Source organism: Leptodactylus fuscus, chromosome 1 (genome assembly GCF_031893055.1).
Source record: "Leptodactylus fuscus isolate aLepFus1 chromosome 1, aLepFus1.hap2, whole genome shotgun sequence".
NCBI lineage: Eukaryota > Metazoa > Chordata > Amphibia > Anura > Leptodactylidae > Leptodactylus > Leptodactylus fuscus.
The window spans coordinates 153521383-153545764 of record NC_134265.1 but is presented as its reverse complement, the minus strand read 5'-3'; the positions used below and the strand labels follow the sequence as shown (position 1 = coordinate 153545764).

The following is a 24382-nucleotide window of genomic DNA, read 5'->3' as shown; positions in this document are numbered from 1 at the left end:
TGAATTTCCCAAAACTTGGCTGTTTAGAGGCTCCCTCCACCATTAATTGGTCCAAACTGGGCTGGTTAGAGGCTCCCTCCACCATGAATTTGCCCAAACTGGGCTGTTTAGAGGCTCCCTCCACCATGAATTTGCCCAAACTGGGCTGTTTAGAGGCTCCCTCCACCATGAATTGGTCCAAACTGGGTTTTTTAGAGGCTCCCTCCACCATGAATTGGTCCAAACTGGGCTGTTTAGAGGCTCCCTCCACCATGAATTTGCCCAAACTGGGCTGTTTAGCGGCTCCCTCCACCATGAATTGGTCCAAACTGGGCTGTTTAGAGGCTCCCTCCACCATGAATTGGTCCAAACTGGGTTTTTTAGAGGCTCCCTCCACCATGAATTGGTCCAAACTGGGCTGTTTAGAGGCTCCCTCCACCATGAATTTGCCCAAACTGGGCTGTTTAGCGGCTCCCTCCACCATGAATTTGCCCAAACTGGGCTGTTTAGAGGCTCCCTCCACCATGAATTGGTCCAAACTGGGTTTTTTAGAGGCTCCCTCCACCATTAATTGGTCCAAACTGGGCTGGTTAGAGGCTCCCTCCACCATTAATTGGTCCAAACTGGGCTGGTTAGAGGCTCCCTCCACCATGAATTGGTCCAAACTGGGGTTTTTAGAGGCTCCCTCCACCATGAATTGGTCCAAACTTGGCTGTTTAGAGGCTCCCTCCACCATGAATTGGTCCAAACTGGGGTGGTTAGAGGCTCCCTCCACCATTAATTGGTCCAAACTGGGCTGGTTAGAGGCTCCCTCCACCATTAATTGGTCCAAACTGGGCTGGTTAGAGGCTCCCTCCACCATTAATTGGTCCAAACTGGGCTGGTTAGAGGCTCCCTCCACCATTAATTGGTCCAAACTGGGCTGGTTAGAGGCTCCCTCCACCATGAATTGGTCCAAACTGGGCTGTTTAGAGGCTCCCTCCACCATGAATTTGCCCAAACTGGGCTGGTTAGAGGCTCCCTCCACCATGAATTGGTCCAAACTGGGGTTTTTAGAGGCTCCCTCCACCATGAATTGGTCCAAACTTGGCTGTTTAGAGGCTCCCTCCACCATGAATTGGTCCAAACTGGGGTGGTTAGAGGCTCCCTCCACCATTAATTGGTCCAAACTGGGCTGGTTAGAGGCTCCCTCCACCATTAATTGGTCCAAACTGGGCTGTTTAGAGGCTCCCTCCACCATTAATTGGTCCAAACTGGGCTGGTTAGAGGCTCCCTCCACCATTAATTGGTCCAAACTGGGCTGGTTAGAGGCTCCCTCCACCATGAATTTGCCCAAACTGGGCTGGTTAGAGGCTCCCTCCACCATGAATTGGTCCAAACTGGGGTTTTTAGAGGCTCCCTCCACCATGAATTTGCCCAAACTGGGGTGTTTAGAGGCTCCCTCCACCATGAATTTGCCCAAACTCTGCTGGTTGGAGGCTCAATCCACCCTGATTTTCAAAACAAATGTTGGTGCCAACCTCAACTTACTACAAGGGCCAAATTCACTGCTGGTGACAAGCTCTCCTCACTGCAAGTGCCAAATACACATGTTTCAAGGTGTTTTCCTACTGTCAGAGAGGTGGTATTGAGTGTGTAAAGTGTGTAGTTGTTAGGCTGTGATGTTGGGGTAATAGAGGGTCTTTGGTGTGTTAGATGCCCCCAGACATGCTTCCCCTGCTGTCCCAGTGTCATTCCAAAGGTGTTGGCATCATTTCCTGGGGTGTCATAGTGGACTTGGTGACCCTCCAGACACGGATTTGGGTTTCCCCCTTAACGAGTATCTGTTCCCCATAGACTATAATGGGGTTCGAAACCCGTTCGAACACACGAACATTGAGCGGCTGTTCGAATCGAATTTCGAACCTCGAACATTTTAGTGTTCGCTCATCTCTATACATTACCCACCACATTTATGCTAGACTTCTGGCTTAGGTGATGATAAATCTGGTGGTGCTTTTGGTCCTGGCCCCACCCATTTGGATAAATTGGGAAGGCAGGGGAGATGTAAAAAAAAAGAAAATCACAATTTTTTGCACTATTTGTAAAAAAATTATGACTTTTTATTCTTTGCACATATTAATAGTGTCCCACATAGAACTCACAATCTAAATTGTAGGTATAGTCCTATTACTTGCTTTTGTCTCCCTGATACTATCTGTTCTTACACCTACAATATTTTTTTTTTTTTTTTTTTTTTTGTTACTAGGTGCTTTGTGTTCATTTATAGATGATACATACTAACCAAAGGCAGGAGAAATATTAGATAACATGGTGGCCTTTGTTTTCAACCATTATAGTGACATTGTCAGTGGGGAAGGTGCACTACCAGCTACTAGTATATGGTAGAATGGAGAAAGTATTCTGTGACATGTACAGTATTTGTCTGGTTGACATAATCATATTAAAGGGAGGACATTTGTATTTGTATCTCTACTTTTTCCCATTTTCTACTACATAAAACCTAAACACCTAAACCTACCGTAATTAAAAGATAACAGCATTTTTGCCTTGCTACCACATTAAATTTTCGTCTGTGCCCCCAAAACATTAAAAAAAACCCTTTAAATATGTCATTCAATAAGGTGAAATTCTGCTCTGTACATTTAGGCATCTGACACCTTGATCTTGAAGAGGATAGTTCATGTAGGATGATGCCCCCAACTATACAAAAAATAAATTATCAGAGGTGTAAATTATCCTTATTACAATGTACAAATGGAATGAACAGCTTTGTATAAACCAATAAACGCACCCCTGGTGGGCATTATAGCTGCGTCACACAAGGGTTTCTGAGACTAAGGAGCACTAATGTATAATAATGCAGAAACTTCCTATAATCCCTATAAGACATATGGTGAAAAATGCGCCTAAAGAGTTTTGGTGCTTACATCCTAGGTTTGATGGTGTTTCCTCTAACAGCCAGGACAATGCAACTGTTCATTTGGGTTGTACCAGCTGTATCACTGCAGTCCATTTTCGGTTCTTTTATGGTCAATGGATAAAGTTACACGTGATCAGTTTCTTTAGACAGTCCCTTTACCATATGCCTTTATTATGGAATATTCAGGCAATAGAAGTGGTCAATAGAGGGCAGTTGTGAGGGTGCTAAAGCCGGCTTTACACGTTCTCCCATTGAAGTGAATGGGATGTGTTTTGAAGCGCTTGCGTGTACGGGTCTAAATGAGCGGCGCGCTTACACTGTGTGAAGGGGCCCTGAAGGATTGTTATTTTAGAGGACAATCCAGTTATGCATCTTCCTTGCCATCTCATTGAATGTCTCTTTTGGTGTTCGGGTTTTCAAGTAAAGGAACTTGATGACTGCTCTGCATTATCAAACCTCACACCACTTCAGCACCTGTAAAATCAAGACTGTTATCAATTCTGAGTTGCAAATTGCCACGTAACCTATAGAGACTTATATCATTACACATGTGCAGTTTCATCATCCTATGATAAATAGAAGTGGGTCAGAGGAAATCTTTAATGAACGCCTCTCATATATACTGCATACTAATTCCAACTAAAAGCAGAATTTGTCACTTAGGAGCCAATTTTTGGAACACACACTCATTCCCAACAATTGGCCCCTCGAAGAGTGCAGAAACATTATGAGCTGTTGGTCACATGCCAGGTCTGTGCATTGACGTGATAATTTACGTTTATTGATTTTAGCTTTTAACTTATTATTGGCCACACATTTTTGCAGGTAAACTTGTAGCAACAGTTGAATAATCTGTAAAGCCAATAATAGTAGAACAAATTCTAATCTTGTGGTCAGAGGTACATTGTATATCTGCATCATAAAGTTCCATTCGGACCCAAAATCAGCAACACATTATGTCTCCTATTGTATTCTATGAGATGCAGAGAACGCAGCAGGATGCAGCAGAGAAAAATAAACATCTTGCTCAATCTAGCTGCAGACTCCCCACTGAGTTGGCCTAATCGGCGTCAGAAAGTTGCGGTGGAATACTGATTCTCTGCACAAAGAGTCGGGTGCGGGAAATTAAGTGAAATTCCTCTTAATTTTTCGTAGTATGAACATAGCCTAATAGTTTTACTGATTAGCTGACAAATTAGTAAACACTTGTTTTACAGCTGGTTGCATATATTACGTAGCATATTAGATCCAAGAATATTGGCCGCACATGTGTTAATAGGAATATGCAATAGATGTTCCACCATGTTCTATGCAACAGTCTGTTGCCAGTTGAATGCTGAATGATCCGTTTATCGTTGATTGACACGGGGTGTAAGACACTGACCTGGATTGGTGACGGCTGGGTGCAAGTCCTGGAACGTGGGCGGAAACAGGTTGGGAAACTTTCCCTATAAGAACCCCTGACTGAACCTGCCTAACGTCAGAGTAACGTCCTTACAAGGGCGCCCCTCACAGGAACCTAAATAGATTCCCTATAATTACCCTACCAGTGGGCTGAGATGTAAACAGAGAATTACTAGTAGCGGCAGGTAACAGAGAACAATAGCAGTACAGAGTTCAAGCTAGACCAGTAGTAGGTATAGGTAAGAAGTAGAATACTGAAATAAACAGGAAAACTAAACAGGCAAGGAACAGGAAGGGAAAACAAAGATTAAGTGTTTGTAGCAAGTGTACAAGTATACAGAAACTGGAAATACCAAACTATATAGAACCTATAGCAGACAAATGAAGATGGGCGAATGGAGTTAAATAGGAACAGGGATACAACCCCACCCATCACAGATGGGAATGACTGGCCAGACAGCCTGCCAGTCAAACTGACACCAAGGAGGCAACTTAACCCCTTAGTGCACTAAAAACAGCCAGAGGAGTCACTGACACGCCTCCGGGGCATGCGCCGCATAGCAGGAATGCAACGGCGTCCCTGAATCCTGACACGGGGGCAGTGTAATAGGACCTTTAAAGGGGCTCTATCAGCAAAATCATGCTGATAGAGCCCCACATATGCGTGAATAGCCTTTAAAAAGGCTTTTCAGGCACCATAAATGTTATATTAAACTACCCCCCCCGTTTTAAAATAATACCCTAAAAAAGAATCTGATCTACTTACTGAACGTGCACGCTGGGCGGGCATTCAGGGTGTGTCTTCATCTTCATCCACGCCTCTTCTTCCTCCGATGTCCTCCTGTCCCATCCTCCTCCGGTGCTTGCGAACGGACATTGATAAAAAAAAAAATGACCTGGGCGCATGCGCAGTAGCATGCGGCTTCTACTGCGCATGCGCCCAGGCCATTTTTTTTTTATCAATGTTCGTTCGCGAGCGCCGGAGGACGGAACCCGAGGACATCGGAGGAAGAAGAGGTGTGGATGAAGAAGACGGCGCACCCTGAATGCCCACCCAGCGTGCACGTTCGGTAAGTAGATCAGATTCTTTTTTAGGGTATTCTTTTAAAACTGGGGGGTAGTTTAATATAACATTTATGGTGCCTGAATAGCCTTTTTAAAGGCTATTCACGCATATGTGGGGCTCATCAGCATGATTTTGCTGATAGAGCCCCTTTAAGCTGGTATGGTAAGGGTACATGTAGCACTCATTACATTGAGCACTATGTGATACCAATCACATAAAGTTACATTGAGCATTTAAAATGCTTATCAAGTAAAACGTCTTAATTGAGTAAAAGGAAAATTATGATCCCAGTTTTAGAGCATTTTATGAATTGCTTGGTCCTGAATATCCATGAACATCTAGGGCAATATTTCAACAGATTATTTATTGCAGTGTTGCATTATATTTTTCCTTTAGTCTCACACATGTCTACCAAATGTGGTACAGATGTTGTGATATCTTTTTATGTGAATGCCATATAAGACTTTGTGCGGAAATCTAGTCCTGATGTTTTGTACTTCAGTTTGTATTGATTTCAGTTTATTAAATTTTACATTTAAAGATGCATACCAGGATATATATATATATATATATATATATATATATATATATATATATATATATATATATAGTTTACCCACAGTAATTCTGCAAGTGTCATTTCTTTTATCCTAGTTAAACATACACTTGAAACCCTTTTATACTGGTACCTGGTACATGTGATCCTCATTCTGACTACCAGTCCAGTATTTTCCCTTGACATGTGGTCAAACTCTACTTTGCAGCTGATGCTTGGTTCACATCTGCATTTAGTAATCCATTTGGGGAGTGAGCAGTGAAAGCACACGGACCCCATAGACTATAATGGGGTCCGTTTGCTTGCTGCGTGCTGCCCGCACGATCATGCGGACAGGAAAGTAGACTGTGAAGTACTTTCTTGTCCATGTGTTCTCTGTAGAGATCTGGCGGCAAGCACACGGACCCCTTTTCACCACTTGCAAATGCGTTTGGTATGATTAGCTCCAGAGTTCTGGAAAACTTCCTTTACTTACTCACACTTTCAGTCTTCATTGTGTGCTGAGTGCAGAGTGTCAGTGTTAAGAACCTGATGTAACAAATAACTCTGTAAGTCCTGGGCATCTAGAATCCAAAAGCACTGAGGCAAAAACAGTCCTGGGTGTGCTATGCTCTCCTAACCAGAATGGAACCAGGCCCTGGAGTTCTTCACCAGAGCTCCTGATGGTGGAGTTGGACTTGATAAAAGTCCGAGGCCCGATCCGCAACTGCACAGAGAGCGACGCACACCCAGCGAACCCCAAATAGGAGGACCCAGAAAGACCCAGACACTAACCTTAAAATGAAGGCCAAGAGAGCAGGATGGGCTGGAGTCGCAGACGAGCAGGTGGGTAATCCAGGGAAATCACGCAGATACCTGAGGAACAAATTCATGCTCAAGCAAGTCGAGTTGATAACTGGAGGTCACGTGGTAGCAGAAGGCACCCGGAACCCGTGTCATACACTGGAGGTAAACGGAGTAGCCAAAACAGGATCCAAAAGGGAGGTCAGGTGGAAGCCAAAGGTCATACACAGGAGGTCAGGAAAGTGCCAAATCAGGATCACGGAGGAGAGGTCTGTAAAGCAAGCTGGGTCATACACATCACGAGAATCCAGGGACAGGGTAAGGAGGTAGGTAACAGGAGGCAGGAGATAAGGGACAGGGAAGAGAAGATAGGAGGCTCGTCACTGGTGGAGCTGATACCTCAGGTACACGAATAACCAGCTGATCCCCCTGACGCTAGGGAGAAACCGGAACCTTTGCACATTTAAGCAGAGGCCTCCTGCCTTCCCCAGCGCTGGAATGGAACCGGCAGTGATCCTGGTGCTGGACAGGGATTGGGTCGGGCACCTCCACACAGCACAGTGGAGGCCCGACCCGTCCTAACAGTCAGTGTAAAATATTCTGAAATGCTGTTTCATACCGCCTACCCTTGAATCTACATCACATAAGACTATTGTACACTGACATTGTACAGTGTGAGTTACAAAAGATGTATTAACTGCTGCGAGTGCAGTGTAATTGTGCTCACGTTTATTGATGTCAGCAGTGGCGTAACTAGGAATGGCGGGGCCCCGTGGCGAACTTTTGACATGGCCCCCCCCCCCCAACCGACACCGACGTCGAAGACCTCGACCGGCCTCCTCCTCCGCACTCAATTATGTCCCTTAGTGGCCCCTGCACACAGTATTATGCCCCATAGTTGCCCCTGCACACAGTATTATGTCCCTTAGTGGCCCCTGCACACAGTATTATCCCCCATAGTGGCCCCTGCACAAAGTATTATCCCCCATAGTGGCAAAGACCCCCGAGTATAATGATAGTATTTGTGGGGTCCGCGGTGTCACTTGCCGATCCCGGCCCTGCCAGGATCAGCAAGTAAATAGGGCATGTAACGGCCTATTAAAAAAAAACAAAACTGCAGCTTTAGCGGCTGTCACTGGGCCCCCTAATGGCCCGAGCCCCCTAATGGCCCGGGCCCTGTGGCAGCCACCTCCGCTGCCTCTATGGTAGTTACGCATAACTTAACGTTAACATATGTTAGCATAACATAACGTTAAACAGATTAACAACGGTAAGGCCAGTGACAATAGAACAAGCTCTAATCAATAAATGATGCACTGAAAGACATTTTGCCCAGATAGCCCACCAGTAGAGGATCATTTCATCTGCTGAAAAGCACAAGGCGCTCTCACAGTTTCTTTGTCCACCATCGAGACTGAGGTGGCACCTTCATTACACCCCAGGCTCTTAGTAATAGGAAATTTGCTGTGATGGCCCCCATTACATGTCCTTCCATTGACAAACAGCCAGTGTTACCTTTGTTTGAAGAGGTGTTGTGAATGAGAAATCTGGACTGTTACAGACTGGAACCTTAGTGATCTTAGTTTTAAAGTGATCCTCCGCCATAATCCAAATTTTAATACTTACACAAGACAGGCTTAAACTGTGCCATATTTATCAACTTCTAATGCTGTTTGATAGATCTGTTACTTACACATTTATTGTAATGTCACAGGAAAATGTTTGTGTTGCAGCAATAATTGTGTCATGTTACACTGTTTATACATGTGATGCATCACCAAAAGGTGTAGTTGACAATATCTAATTTGTATCTAAAACAATCCTAGTGAGACATAGTGTAGTGTAATTGGCAGCTTAAAGTCATTTATGTCCTCAGACATTCATGAGTGATCTGTATGGTCAGGTCTGACTTCTCTTCCTGTATGCTGATCTGGTCCTCATCTGGCTCTACAGTGTGGAAATAACCTCATGCTCACAAATCTTTCCTATAAAATATATTTTACATTCATGCCGCAGACAGTCCACCTCACACATCTGTTAGATGGCTGTATGGTTACTCAGATACAAAGCCTGTCTGTCCTGCATCCTTCCTCAGAAAACCTTTATTCCTCTTGATTTATCTACAATCGTCCTGAATCTCAGCACACGGTTTTATCTTCAAAGTGATTTCTGGACCCATTCCCTGGGCCTTTTTATTAAATATTTTCCTTTGTGTTTTTCAGTTCCTTTCTTTGTACTTGGCTGAATTGTCAGAATAAGCACACTCAGCCTTTCTGACCCTTCCATTGGGAAACCAAAGTGAACTCTTTGTAACCTTATTATAGTGTGAGCAGAATCGAACAAGAGACCATTTGAAGCAAAAGTTGAGCTTGTGCTCTCTAGATCTAATTCATGCTCATTCTTGTCTTTTGGCGAACTTTTTTGGACAGTATTATCACATAATTTTTACCTTATTTCTAAGCTATTGGTGTTAACATATTACTATATTATTAGTGTTACTCCTTAGCAAATATTCAGTAACACCTTAGACCTCTAGTATATAAATGGACTGTATATTACATCTGGCAGAAGGAATATACAATAAATTATCTAAATACAGAGGCACTGGATTTCAGGATTTTACTGTATACTTTACTTTACGCCATGTTAGTTTTTGGTCTCTCCTATGGAGACATCTATGCAAATTTTACGTCTCTAGCTCTCCAGTGGTAATGTCAAACTCCCCCCCTTCCACATGGCCACTCCTGCCAATCACTGGCCTCATAATTTCAGTGAAAACCCAAGGACATCTTAGGAAAACAAAACTGGTAATGTTATTAATCCTATTAAGAAGCCATAGTCGCAGTTTTGATTATGAAATACTTGATTTTCTAAAACGTTCTTTACCAACAGAGAGCTGATACCTATTCGAATTATTTTAGCAGTACTAGCAATGGCCTCCTGTTATCTTGAGATCTAGAATTTGTTAATCTTTCGTTAGTTATACACTGTCTACCAATAAGTATTTGGACACCTGTTGTAGAATAGAAAACAACATTTATTAATATTCAATAGTTGGTAAAGCCTCCACAAGTGGCAATTACAGCCTCAACCCTCCGGGGCATGCTTTCCATGATGGCTAGTGATATTTTATTCCATTCAGCTTGGAGAGGACAGGTAAGTTCTTTCACCAATTTTGGATGGCTGCAGTTTCGGGGGTCTGCTGACTCGGGGCACATTCCGACAACCACCGTTCACCTTCCACTTCATAATCACATAGGCCACTGTCTATTTTGGGTAATTCAGTTGGCTTGCTATGTCCCTTAAGGATCAACCATTTCTGTGGTAACCCACAATTACCCCTTTCCCGAGATCGGACAACTCTGCACTTTGTGGCATCTTGCATGCGACTAATGCCGATGCATTAATGCCAATGCTGTTTCCTACACGATATTTAACAGCGGAAGGCATGACGTACATCATGACCGCAGATATCTTCATTAGCATTTGCATGGGTGTCCAAGTACTTATTGGTATACAGTGTATATACTTGTATCCAATCTGAATGTCCTCTGGCATGCTTTTCTGAGAAATGAGAAATCCATTCAATGCCCTGAAATTTTATAATCTAGCATCACTATTACTATTCCCCCAGATATGTTTGACTGTTGTGTACTTCACTTAGTTAACACATCCCCAATTGTTTAGCATTGATAGTCAATAATTATATTGAAGAGGATATGGCGCTTGTGTCAGCACTGCAGTCTCTTCTTTGGTTAAATTGCTCAGAACACAAAAGCAGTTTTACAAGTGCTGCGGCACCTTTAAACTGCTAATAAGACCCCTACCAATAAGAAATTGTAGAACCATTTCAATAACATGGAGGTATTCTTTCCTTAGAACCATTCCTTTAAGTGAGAATATGTCCAACATACAGTATGACACAGATTGGAGCATGTGGAGCACATATCAGCACATGGAGTTCCTGTGGCTCTATTGTATGGAGCCACACAGTACTTTATATTCTGTCTACTGCACATGACTCTTCAATGTATAGGAGGTTTTGGTGGATCAGGGCTGTCTATTTTAATGAACCAAATAAAAACTGAAAGGGCTAGTTCACACGGGGTTAGTGACCACATATTTTAATCCTGATTTTGATGCGGGAAGGTGCGTCAGAATAGGACCAAAATGTGCCTACCGCGACTGTCGCAGCTTTCCGCTCCAGAGAAGGCCCAAAGGAATGGGCCTAGTCCGGAGGATGCTGTCGCGAGGCGGACGCCGTGGCTGAATCATCCGCGGAATCCGCCTGAAGAAAGGGCAGCTCACTTCTTTTTTTCTGTGCGCGGGAACAAACTGCTTACGGAAAAAAGGACGCCAGCGGTCTACATAAACCTCTATTGTGAGGGGGCGGATTTTGAGGTGGATTCAGCGTCAAAATCCGCCCCCTCTTGCCCCGTGTGAATGAGCCCAAAACTAGCTCCGGACAAATGTTTATCAGTGCAGTCAGTCAGGTTTTTACTCCTCGATGTGGGTTGCATGCCCCCCTTTCTCTCTGGTGGCATAGACTGCCAGGCCAGAAGTGCTGAGGCTTGAATGACTGCTATAGCTAATCATTGGCCTAAGTGGTCAAATATTTGCATATATGCTAAGTTTTGCATACATCCTGAAAAACCTCTTTAACCTTTTCTTGGATGGACTGGAAAAATAAACATTATTTACAGAAATTAAAAACAAAACTGTTTGTCATACAGTTTAACTGACATGGTAACTTTATTCTTCAGGGCAGTATAATTATAGCAATACCTAGTTTGTATATTTTTTTTAAATGTTTTATTACTTTTGCATAATAAAAACACTTCTTCAAAGAAGTAAACATTTTTGTTGCTGTAATCAAAGAGCAATAACATTTTATTTTCTGTTAAACTAGCTGTGTGAGGGCTTGTTTTCTGCCAGACAATCTATAGTTTTTATTGTTACCATTTGGGATACATATGAGATCTTTGATTGCTTTTTATTACTTTTATGAAAGGCGCAATGAAAAAACAAAAGCTATTTCATCAATGTTTTTTTTTTTTTTTTTTACTTTATCTTACAGGTTCAGTAAGGTAATGGCTTTATAGGTCAGGTTACAAACATGGCAGTATATTTTATTATTTACTTCAGATAATGAGGGTTTAAAGGATTTTTTTAAGTTTTTTTGGTCCTCTCAAAGAGGGTTTACAGTATAAGAAAGTTGCATAATGTCTTGTATAGTTTATAATTCATTATACAATGATTAAACTTTATTTATATAAGACCAGAAAACCCCTTTAACTGTTCCAAAATTCTGAGTTTTAATGCTTTCCTGTTTATGTTTTTGAAAAGCATTTTTGGAGTAGTCTTCTCTTAGCAATTTGTAATTCCGTTTCTAGCTTAACTGACCTAAGAATGTATAATATTCTTTGTAGCATTAGCTTAAGTTTCAAGCCTGTTGCTACTTCTGTTAATGTACACGTTGAGATGTATACCTGTCCCAAATACTGTACTTTTTGTGCCACCTAGATTATTAGATATTGCAACTTTTCTACACCAACATAGTAATATTGACCCCTTTTGTGACCACTACATATTAAAAAATGCACTAGAAACTATTAAAGGGGGATATTTTTATTGTACTGGGCACAATGAGGATTAGTATTACTGTTTTGAAGCAGAAAGAGGGTATTAGTAATAAAGCCACAAAAGCAGTAATAGCAATTTCCATTATGCTACAGGAAGCTGAGTCATCAGCAGCAGCCTGTGCTGTACACATCCATAGGAAATAATAGGCAGAGGGTGCACGATCAGACTTCTGGGGTGCACTAAGAGGCTAATTAGCATATGAATAAAAACAGGCTCATTCAAAAACCACTGAGGCGATTTACATACAAAAGGTAGGTGTACAATAGACTTTCTAAAGGCTGTGCAAGGATGTGCTTACCTAAAAATGACTTTTCCCAATAATAGAGCCCCTTTAAAGTTCAACTTATTGTCAGGAGGGGGGCAACATGGTGGCTCAGTGGCTAGCACTGCAGCCTTACAGCACTGGAGTCCTGGTGTTCAAAACCATCTGCAAGGAGTTTGTATGTTTACATGGATTTCCATCCCATATTCCAAAGACATACTGATAGGGAAAAAATGTACATTGTGAGCTCTATGTGTGGCTCACAATCTACATTTTAAAAAAAAAACTTATCAGGTGGGGCATTAAGTAAACCATATATGAATAAAAGGGAAGCTCTATTAGCTGCCTGGAACAAACATAATCTTTCAAAGTTAGAGGGAGAAACTTCAGGATTGAGCAGTGTGAGAGAAAGTAAGAAATGAAATTCCTGGGCAGTCTAGAAAGGCGAATATTAGGAAGCTTCAAGTATGCGATTGGGTCGCAGTAGAGAGCATGTAACACTCTCTAAAAGTGACCAGTTATGCCCATGAATTTTAGAATGTGGGCCAGGCATGTTCGGAGTAATCTAGTAAAAGCCCTTTCAATGTCAAGGGCCAGAAGGGAAATAGGCTTACAGTAACAGTCGAGCAATGCAGCGTCAAAATCAATATTCAAAAGAGGGACAGCCAGAGTTCAAAATCAGAATACAAGAATGAACAGCAAGAGAAAAGCCAGCACGCACAAGGCAATAGCAAGCACCAATGTGAATGAGAGCCAAGAATAAATAGGGAGGAGGAACCCGCCCTGGAGTTGATAGGCGGATAGGCTGTCAATCACAGGGCAAGGCTAAACTTAACTATTAGAGAAACAGAGGGAAATGAAGGTGAAGGCAGACGGGTGTGGTGGAAAATCAATTACAGAAATAGAGCCATGTTCACAAAGTGCAACCAAAAACTCTAAGCAAGGAATGAAACTGCACACCTCCTGCACCACAGCATGCGAGCAGAGGGTGGCGCAGTGACCCGAACAGGCAGAGACATTACAGTTATCTAATTCTTCAGAAGCGATAGGTTCACTCAGGGCAGATGCCTCAAAGGAATAGAGAGATGGCAAGAGAAGCGATGTGAGAAATGAAAAAATATCTGCTGAACTGGCCACCGTCGGGGCTGAGTAGGGTTTGTTATAAAATTGGTGGAAATGTGCATAAATACTGTTAGGGTTAGATGTCATAGTACCTCCCGGCTCAGAAATTTGGTAGATGGCATTTTGCCTCTGACAGGCTCGCAATTTAGAGGCCAATAGTTTATCAGGTTTGTTAGCATATCGATAAAAATTGGCTTGGGTCCAACATACGGCCTTTTCAATCCAATGCCTCAGAATGGCGTCCAGGTACACATTTTAGGCTGAGGCCCCACATTGCAGAAACGCAGCTATTCTTGTTGCAGATTTTGTTGTGGTTTTTTAAGCCAAAGCCAAGAGTGGCTACAAAAGGAATGGGGAATATATAGGAAGTTCTTATACTTCTCCCTTCTGCGCAATCCATTCCTAGCTTTGGCTCAAAAAACCACAGTAAAATCTGCAACAAAAAAGCTGCATTTCCGCAAAGTGAGGCCTCAGCCTTATAGTGTTTTCCATTGCTTTTAGATATGCATTCAATACAGATGTACACATTCTCTTTAGCTTTCCTGAAGTGATTATACCTTATATATGATTATAAATGCTGATAGGACCTGGATACAATAGAATACTTGACTTAGAACAGACGAGGAGCTGGCGCACTTATTTATAGCTCTTTTATAAACAGTTTGAAGAGTGTTAATCCTATCAGGGTTGGGTGAGCTTTTACTAATGACCCGGTCCAAAAAACAAAGTCTTACTCAGAACGACAGCTATTAATACTGAAAAGTACATTTCTCCATAAATAGAAGCTTCTTTTATAGACTACATGCTTCTTTGTTATCTATCGTTAGAGCCTTACTATTACTGTATTTGCTATAACCAATGACACTCCTTCATATCTATGTGCAGAAGACACACAAATGACAAATGGCACAATATAATTGTTTGCATTTTTGTGACTATTTTCTGTTGCTTCAATGCATCTAAAAGGGAGAGAATGAAGAAATTTCTACATATAGTATTGCCTTAAAAATATCAAAGCAAGTGGAAGGAAGTAGCACTTGACTTCTGGATCAGATAATCACACAGAGGGAATTCATCATAATGGTTACATCACTGCTGTATAATAGCAATAGATCGGTGTAATAGATTGGTGAGTTGAGACTATTTAATGCTACTTGTGAATTATATAGTTGCAAGTGGTTTTATCTGCCAGACTTGCCACTTTTTTTTTGGTGCAGGAGACATTGCTCTCCGGTCGTGATGAATCCTCTCCCAGAGGTTGTAGTCTTTAAAGGGGTATTCCCACGTAGCATACTCACCAGTCTTCACTGCTTTAAAATCTTCTTTCTTCCTGGTTTCTTGCATCATTTGGTGGGCGGGGTTTCACATGCAACCTGCCGTTTAGCTCCACCCCCAAATTATTGTGTAGCTCCGCCCACCGCATGGGGTGGCTGAAGGGCCTGTGATGTCATCAAAGGTCCTTAAAAACTATATGCACAATATTGGACTATGAAATACAGGCAGAAGCAACTCCATTCTGTGTTACATACAGAGACTGCCTGTCTCTGCCATAATGAACACAATTGAATTAGCTAGCCTGATAACTGTGAGAACAGAAGACGAGTTCAGAAATGAAAGCAGCTCCTCTCCCCTATCTGATAGCAGGGAATTAGGTCATGTGGTGTAGACATAGGAATAGCTAGAAACACAGGCTGGCTCCTGTGCACTTAGCCCCTCCTCCTCCCCCCTGAGAGCAGCAGATACATCACTTGACTTTTTAGCAGATAAGTCAAGGGCTGCTATGTCAACAATGAATTGAATAAAGTAAGATAGTGGACAAACAAAGCAGTTTTGCTGAAGCAGTGTATTTAGGAAAAGTCTTACATCCACATTAACAAGCAGTATAGATAGGATCCTTGTGATGGGACAACCCCTTCAAACATGAAGACACCAAACTATATAATAAGGAGATGTATTGTCCTCATGAAAGGACATACTATGAATTTTTTTAAGGTTCTGTCAAGTCTAAAAATGGCAGTGCCATATGTTTCTCTATCTCTAAACTTAATATAGTGAATTCATTTGTCAGTGGTGTTTTCAGTCTTTATCATTGGCTGATTTTTAATTTATTTCTGCACCTAATATACAATCTCTAAACAATTTTGTACTTTTTAAAATCATTTTTATATTGCCTATAAGAGTAAGTAGAGCACAACTACTTTTTGCTTAAGCCGTGGAACCTGGGTTTCTATTAAAAGCTTATATTTATCCCTAGATCTGAAAACACTTGCTTCACACATAATAAAGCATGGCAGTTTCCTGTTCCATTGTTTAATAATGGAACCATCCCAGACAGCCAGTGTTTAGCTATTAAGGTTCTGGCAACAAGTAGAAAACCTTGAATAGCAGAAGCATGTTTATTGGATGGTATCAATAGACATAAATCACCTGAGAAGCATAATCGAGGGTCTAAAGGAACATCAACATCATAAATTCCCTCAGACATTCAGTAACTCCTTCCTGAAACCTTATAAGTTTGGGTCATCACCAAGTAAGATAAAACCAATGTGCCTCAGGGCCTAAACATTTCGGGCAATTATATGATTGCCTCCTACAGATTTTACAGAGAAAAGTAGTTAGGTAATATATTCTGGGAACAAAGATCAATTGTGTAATCCAGTAGCTATTATTTGAGGACATACTGAAAAGGTTTTTTTAGGACTTTTGCTCTACTGAATTCTAAGCGAGTACTGTTGTTTTTAACATTTAAAATGATACTTGTCACCAGCACTCAACATATCCATCCATCCATCCCAACAGATTGATAGGTTTGGGTCTTCTGAATCAAACATTGTTTTCCTCTTGAGAATCAGTGCCTCCATAAAAGCAATATTGCCTTTTTGTCAATAAGCAAATGAGATCTTTGGAGTTACGAAGGTGTTGCCCGTTGCTCCAAAGAGGTAACCCACAATGAACTCATTTTTTCTAAAGAGCTCATTTGCATATTGAAAAAAATAGCAACATCAGTTCACAAGAAGAAAACACCATGTGGTTCAGGTGAACCTAACCTTGAGCTGGGTGATTTTGCCTAAAACTAAAAATCTAGATTTTTTTCAAGCTTATCAGTGATTTTCGATTTCTATCTCGATCCTGTTGTTCGTTTGTTTGTTTTTTGTTTTTTTAAAGCTGTAAAAGTTCAGCAAACTGGAACTGTGAGAAGGAGCTGGTTATACTTATTGCAGGTTTCCTTGTCCGATCACCCAACTATTGAATATATCAGACTCCGCATGCTCCAGCTCACTGAGCTGTTTATGCTATGTAATTTTAAAAGAATGGCATAAGTGTTAATGGTGTACATCTTTGGCACAAGATACTTTCTTGCACCAAAGATGCACTGCATTGTTTTTTTCTGTACCTCACTTACTTCTTGTGGGTAGAGAGCAGGGCAGGCTAAGGTGGGGATGCTTCTGCAAGACAAATTTATTATAATTCATGCCAGAATACTTGCATGAAATCTACTCCAGTTCCTGACTTGCATATATTTCAGTTCTGGTTCCATTTGGGTACGTTATTAAGACTGAAAAATGCCGGTCTCATTGCGTTCCATAGGAATTAATTCTTATTGTGTACATATCATGTGCAAACTGCTGACTGTTTTGTGTTGATAAGTAGAGATGAGCGAGTACTGTTCGGATCAGCCGATCCGAACAGCACGCTCACATAGAAATGAATGGACGTAGCCGGCACACGGGGGGTTAAGCGGCCGGCCGCCTTCAAAGCGGAAGTACCAGGTGCATCCATTCATTTCTATGGAGTGTGCTGTTCGGATCGGCTGATCCGAACAGTACTCGCTCATCTCTATTGATAAGCATTCTTTTTCTGCTGTAGATTTGCAGGTGTGCATATCCAAGCTTTAGGTATTGGATAGATGGCTTCAGATTTCACTCTAGAATAATTTGGTACATAGGGAAGTTCAGGTTTGCCTCAATGACTGCAAGGTCCAGGTCCAGTAACTGCAAAGCAAATAGTCACATCTCCACCCCTGTGCCTAACAGTTGGTATGAGGTGCTTGTGCCCTGAGTTGCTGAGCCAACCAGAGTGCTACCTCTTTCTCTAGTCATCAGCTGAGAAGGGATATTTAAAGTCTGACCAGAAGCTGTCTTGTGCCTGCAATTAATTAATTAATTAATTAACAATAATACATTTTATTTATATAGCGCCAACATATTCCGCAGCGCTGTACAATATGTAGGGTTCAAATACAGACAGAAAGATACATTACAAAGAAAGTCATTTCACACAATGGGACTGAGAGAGCTTACAATCTATGAGGTAGAGGGGGGTGACACAAAAAGTAGCAGGGTTGGCATTGCTTATGCAGAGGTCATACACTTTTGTAATAGAGGTTACTGTCATTACACAAACTTATTAAGGCCTCATATCATGTGGGGAAGTGTGGGAGTGGGGACAGAGGAGGGTTAAATTTTGGGGATTTTAATTATAGTACGGAAGGGTTTACGTTAGAAATTGTGATAGGCCTGTCTGAAAAGATGTGTCTTTAGTATGCATTTGAAACTGTAGAAATTGGGAGTTAATCTGATTGTCCGGGGTAGAGCATTGCAGAGAAGTGATGCAGCTCGGGAGAAGTCTTGTATACGAGCGTGGGAGGTTCTGATAATAGAGGATGTAAGTGTTAGGTCTTTGAGTGAATGGAGAACACGGGTTGGGCGGTAGACAGAGATGAGGGAGGAAATGTAGGGAGGTGCGGCATTATGGAGAGACTTGTGGGTGAGAGTGATAACTTTATATTTTATTCTATAATGAATAGGCAGCCAATGTAGTGACTGGCACAGACCAGAGGCATCGCTGTAGCGTCTAGACCAGGGGTCCTCAAACTTTTTAAACAGTGGGCCGGAGGCAGAGCAGGTCGCACAGACATCGGGAGCGGTGCCCTCCAATAGGTAAAGTGAAGTGCGCTCCATGGCCTGGCCCAAGCTCCCCAGGAGCTTCATTATAAATGCATGCCTGCCGGCGTTGTCGGCGGAGCCAGACAGAAGTGCTTGGCGGGCCGCATGTGGCCCTCGGGCCGCAGTTTGAGGACCCCTGGTCTAGACTGATAGATGAGACTGGCCGCTGCATTCAGAATAGATTGTAGAGGGGAGAGCTTAGTAAGGGGAAGACCGATTAGTAAGGAGTTACAGTAGTCAAGGCGAGAATGAATCAGAGAGACAATAAGTGTCATTAGTGTATCTCTGGTAAGGAAAGGGCGTATTCTGGAGATGTTTTTGAGGTGGAGGTGACATGAACGTGCGAGTGATTCAATATGAGGGATGAAGGAAAGGTCTGCGTCAAACATGACCGCGAGGCATCGGGCATGCTTCCTAGGAGTTATAGTAAGGCCTGAGACTACAATGGATATATCAGGGACAGATCTGTTAGATGGTGGAAACAGTAGTAGTTCAGTCTTGGAGAGATTTAGTTTCAGATAGAGCGAGGACATGATATTAGAGACAGCAGAAAGACACTGGTCGCTGGTGTTCTGTATGAGTGCAGGGGTGATGTCCCGGGAAGATGTGTATAATTGGGTGTCATCAGCATAAAGAGGGTACCTGAAGCCAAATCTACACAGCCCCATGGGGGCTGTGTAGAGAGAGTAGAGCAGGGGGCCTAGGACCGAGCCCTGAGGAACCCCAACAGCAAGGGAAAGAGGGGAGGAAAAGAGCCCGCAAATGATACACTGAAGGTGCGGTCTGAGAGATAAGAGGAGAACCAGGAGAGCGCAGTGTCGTTGAGGCTGACTGAGCGGAGCATAGTGAGGAGAAGTTGATGGTCAACAGTGTCAAAAGCTGCAGAGAGGTCCAGAAGAATAAGAGGAGAGAAGTCACCATTGGATTTAGCTATTAGGAGATCATTGAAGACTTTTGTGAGAGCAATTAATTAATTGTTACTAACTAGGTTCCTGTGCTTAGTACATAACTGGTTGCTGTATTTCTGGTGACTGACTGTGGCTTGTTCTACTGTATATCCACTTTCTTAGTGATTTGGCTTTGTTTGTGAACTCTTGGACTTGACCTCAGTGTGGACACATTTATAACTCTGATTCTGATTTGGACAGTTTTGTGTTCTCCTGGTTGATGGCTTGTGTTTTTCTTCTGTTTTTGGCTTGTTCTGTTTTACTGGTCTGATTTCATATGCAGTTGTATCTATTTTTTACACTAACTACTGGTCTGGTAACCTGGGTCTAGACTGTGCTATAGTAAGCCCAACTGGCCTCGTAGTGGGCTCTGGTGAAGACGTCAGAGTTGTCTTAAAATTCCAGCCAGGGTAGTGTGAGATTTAGGTAGCTTGTTCTACTGCTTTCTGTTATATGGTTATAGAGTTTTTGCAATTTGGAGAATAGCTATAGAGGCAATTCCATTACAAACATAGGGAGGAACTATTGCAGCACCAATCATTCCTCCCCATTTCAGGTCTATGGATTATTGGCAGCACATCCATTTTTACAAAAGGCAATGTGTTACAGATATGTTGCATGAAAGATGGATTCAGTCAACAAACTAACATTTGCTAATTTGTTCACTGATATTGGCAGGACATTAGGTCAATTGTTGGGGTTCAAGGGCCATATAATTGCAGTTTTAGTGATAGTAGATGTTATTTAGCAGTTTATCAGTTCATTATATATACAACATAAAGATAATGAAGTCTATTTAGTATGCGGATTGCTGTGTTTATTACTGAACCTAACGCTGCTAGATACCAATATTGTGACAGTTATGGCAGAAACAGTCCATAAATTCCATACTTGAAGCTTTTGCTGCAATCGTAATAGGTGTAAATGCTGTAAATCCATTAAGAATGGAATTGGTGAAGTTAGCAGCTTTACCACAAACGAAGTCTTTAAATTGAGACATCATTTGGATTGTACATCTACCTTTGTTATTTATTTACTGGAGTGCCCTTGTGGCCTCCAGTATATTGGTAGAACTACTCGACAATTGAGTGAACGTCTCAATAAACATCGCTCGAATGTTCTAAACGGATATACTAAACATAGCGTTTCACGACACGCAGCTGAACATCATAACAAAAGCTTTAGTGGTTTCACTGTAACACCCATCGATTGGATCCCTCCTGGAATTACAGATAGGCATGGTACATTAAATAAGAGAGAAATGTTTTGGTTATTTAAGTTTAATACATTACATCCTTTTGGTCTTAATATAGCTTCAGAAGACGTTAATAAATAAATAAATGTATGTAATCCAATCTTTAATCTAACTCCATATCTTACTTTTTGTCCCCTATGTGTTTGATTTTAGGTATTTAATGTATTTTCCCTCCAAATACCTAAAGAGTTTATCTACTCCTATCCCAAATATGTATTCAAAAATATAGTTGGAGATTTAGCTCTTTATTACTTTTGCACTTTTAAGGACCATCAATACTTCTTACCCAAATGTAATCACATAGTAATAAGGTCTACATTGTTTAATCATTATATATGTGCTGAAAATATATAAGTCCCAGTCTGTAGCATGTGTGTATGTGTGTGTATGTATGTGTATGTATGTGTGTGTGTATGTATGTATGTATGTATGTGTGTATGTATGTATATATATATATATGTATATATATGTGTGTGTGTGTGTGTATGTATATATGTGTATATATGTGTTTATATGTATGTATATATATTTTTTCTTACTATATCTGTTGTTTTTTGGAACAATTGTTTTCATTATGAGTTGCTCCAATTCATTTGTAATATTAGGGAGAAATCCGAAAAAACATCAATACCTTTTATTTACCATATGAGCGCTTAGTCATGTGTCCCGCGATGTTAAATACACCACGCATGCGCGAATTATGCATGAGCACTCAGTCACGTGCTCCGTAATGGTAATCATACCACGAATATGCATATCACGTATGAGCACTTAGCTATGCGCTTAGTAATGCTAAATATACCACGCACGCGTGAGTCACATATGCGCTACAACTTAGAGCACATTGTTGTGTAGCTTTAATATTTTGCGTGGACATATATGTTCTCCAACCTGAATCGCACCATCTGGCAACACTCCAAGGAATGTAGGGAGCCAAACGAGCTCCACTATATTTAAACCTAGGAGCACACGGCATACAATTTGTATACATCTTCCAGACTGACCGAGCTTTGTGTGAAGGTAAGACTCTCTATGCTCCCCCTTTTTTTGCTGTAGTTGTAAACTAGGGATTATTGGTAGCCACATTGATATAAATAACAACACAATGATGCATGCTAACGATCAGTGTTTGATATGCAATGGCTTTCTATCATGAGATTGAGATGATTTGGCACATTTACTTGTTATTATGTATATATAGATTTTTTTATATTTTAAATGATAAGGTTGGTATATGAGATTTGTTTTACTATTATTTTATAAATCATGTATTATTATTTTTTGAATTCATTGTATATTTTAACTTAGGCCTAAGTGCTTCTCTGGCCAAAAAAACGTTGAAGTGAATACTTGTTTTATCTATTTTCTAATTAGTTACGCACTTGAGAAAGGGCAGGTGTGCCCGAAACGCGGCGATTTTTTAGCGTTGTGCATCATTGTCTTTTTGAATAAAATCCTGTTGTGACCTGAGAGCGCCGTCTTTCCATTTCATTGAAAACTCTATCTTCCCTGGCCTTGGCCGGTGTCCATCAGACGTGCTGCCTCCTCCACCTAACGGTAAACCCCAAACGTAGTAGTGAGCGATTGTCACAACCTCATCAGGTGAGAGGCCATTTGGTCCTTTTAAATCTTCTGGTTATTTCCACCAAAATTTATCAGACATTCTACACTATATAGTGTGCTCGGTGTCTCTTTTGTTTTTTATAAATTCCATACTGTCACATCATGATGATTATATGTGCTGAAATCAGGATCCCTCAATCTCATCTTTCTCTCCTGTCACATTGTAGAACTTTGTGGCCATTCAACTAATCTACTAATGTTTTTTCTCAGAAGTGTAAATAATCCATTCTTGTAAAACTCTTGTAGCAATGAAGAACATCTGCGCTTCATATTGTAGGTATATTATTAGAAGCATTGTGACAATGTTGATTTATGGAAGTGTTGTAGGCCAATCTTCAAAGTGTAGTGAAAAGCTTTTTTTCCCTATATACCTCCAATCTGTTAACTTTTTCTAGTTAACTCTGGAGACTTCTAGCCATGAAGTCATTTTCTGATGTCTTCTCTAACTTGTTGAAAACAAAAAGCTAAAATGGACGTGACATCTTATGGAAAAACTTTTCAGCCTTAATTGTAACTTAAGTGTTTTTTCTTCCCGATTCTTCCCATAGCAATTATAGGTATAATACCAAATTTGTACAAACATGTACTTAGTCTTCTCAAAAATAGAAATAATGAAAGAGTACAAGTGAAAATGACCAGCCCAGGGCTTCAATAGTAGATATACTTGTACTTTTGTAACCAGCATTGGTTTGGTATATTAGAGACGGACCATACATTCAGCTGGTAACCAAAGCTCTATAATGTTTTTACATTGGCCTATTACATTATACTTATATCTACCTTGTGCTATGTTGGTAACATTGATAGCTAAATGTAATGGTGGAAGTTGTGTGACCTCACCACTTTGTTAAAGTTTGTATTTTTGACACATTAAAATAACTTTGCTTTTATGTACATTTTATTGCACTGGCTTAATTTTCATTATGCAGCGTTTAGTAGGAGACTCTCTATACTATAGTACGGTTCTAGTTCAGCTTTTAATTTGTGATATAAAAATAACTTATATATGTATCAGCATCGTGTCCTTCTCACACTGTATAGGATTATGCACACATGCTCCAATGCTTCCAAACTAAAAACAAAATTGAAACTGAAGCAACTTCGCAAACTTGTCTACTCTGATCCTGTATTTGTGTGTGATATTTTTCTCATTCATATGATGGAATCTCCAATAGAGGAGGTCCAACACAGAGGCGGACATAACTTCCTTCAAATACAATTATCTATGCCATGATATCATCCCATAGTGAGTTGCATTTCTTTACTTTTTCAGGTCATTATGTTTCAGTGGATACAACGCGTGGAATTCATGGCCAGAAAGCTGTTCTCCTCAGTCCTGATCTCCAGCCTGATGAATGGAGCTGTCTTAGATTGGTTTATCAAATTACTGGACTGGAGTTCTCCCCTAATCCCAGTATGTTAAATGTTCTTGTCAGGCCTGAAGGAGAGAGCTTCGATCACCCACTATGGTCAAGCCAGGAACAGTCAGATGGCTGGTTAATAGCAAGTGTGGACTTAAGAAATTCAACAAAAAAGTATAAGGTGAATGCTTACAATGTATTTGCATTATTTCACATAATTTTGGGGGAGGAATGTATGTATGTATAATATAAAATTATAAATAACATTAACATATTGAGTAGAAGCTTTAAAGCTACAACTTCTATCCGTATTAGAAGGCAGCTTCTTTTTGTGAATCATTGTTGCAATACAAATGCTGTTTATGGTGGCTACACTATGTGAACAGAAAGAATAAGAAAGCAGTGGCTCTTCTGTCTACATTTACAAATTACGGTGCTGAAAGTCCTAGTAGAGTAACACTGAGAGATTTGTTCACAAAGCAATTCCCTAACTTAATCCATGACATATTGGA

The 24382-nt window shown here is 41.0% G+C and overlaps 1 protein-coding gene across 1 annotated transcript in view; it reads left to right on the top strand.

The window, feature by feature from the left end:
* The window catches only part of MAMDC2 (MAM domain containing 2), an 84625-nt gene that overhangs the window by 29338 nt on the left and 30905 nt on the right, over positions 1–24382 (top strand). Inside the window, exon 3 of the mRNA XM_075277438.1 lies at positions 23783–24051. Within this exon, the coding sequence (XP_075133539.1) occupies positions 23783–24051 (269 nt within the window). The remainder of the gene's footprint in view (positions 1–23782; positions 24052–24382) is intronic.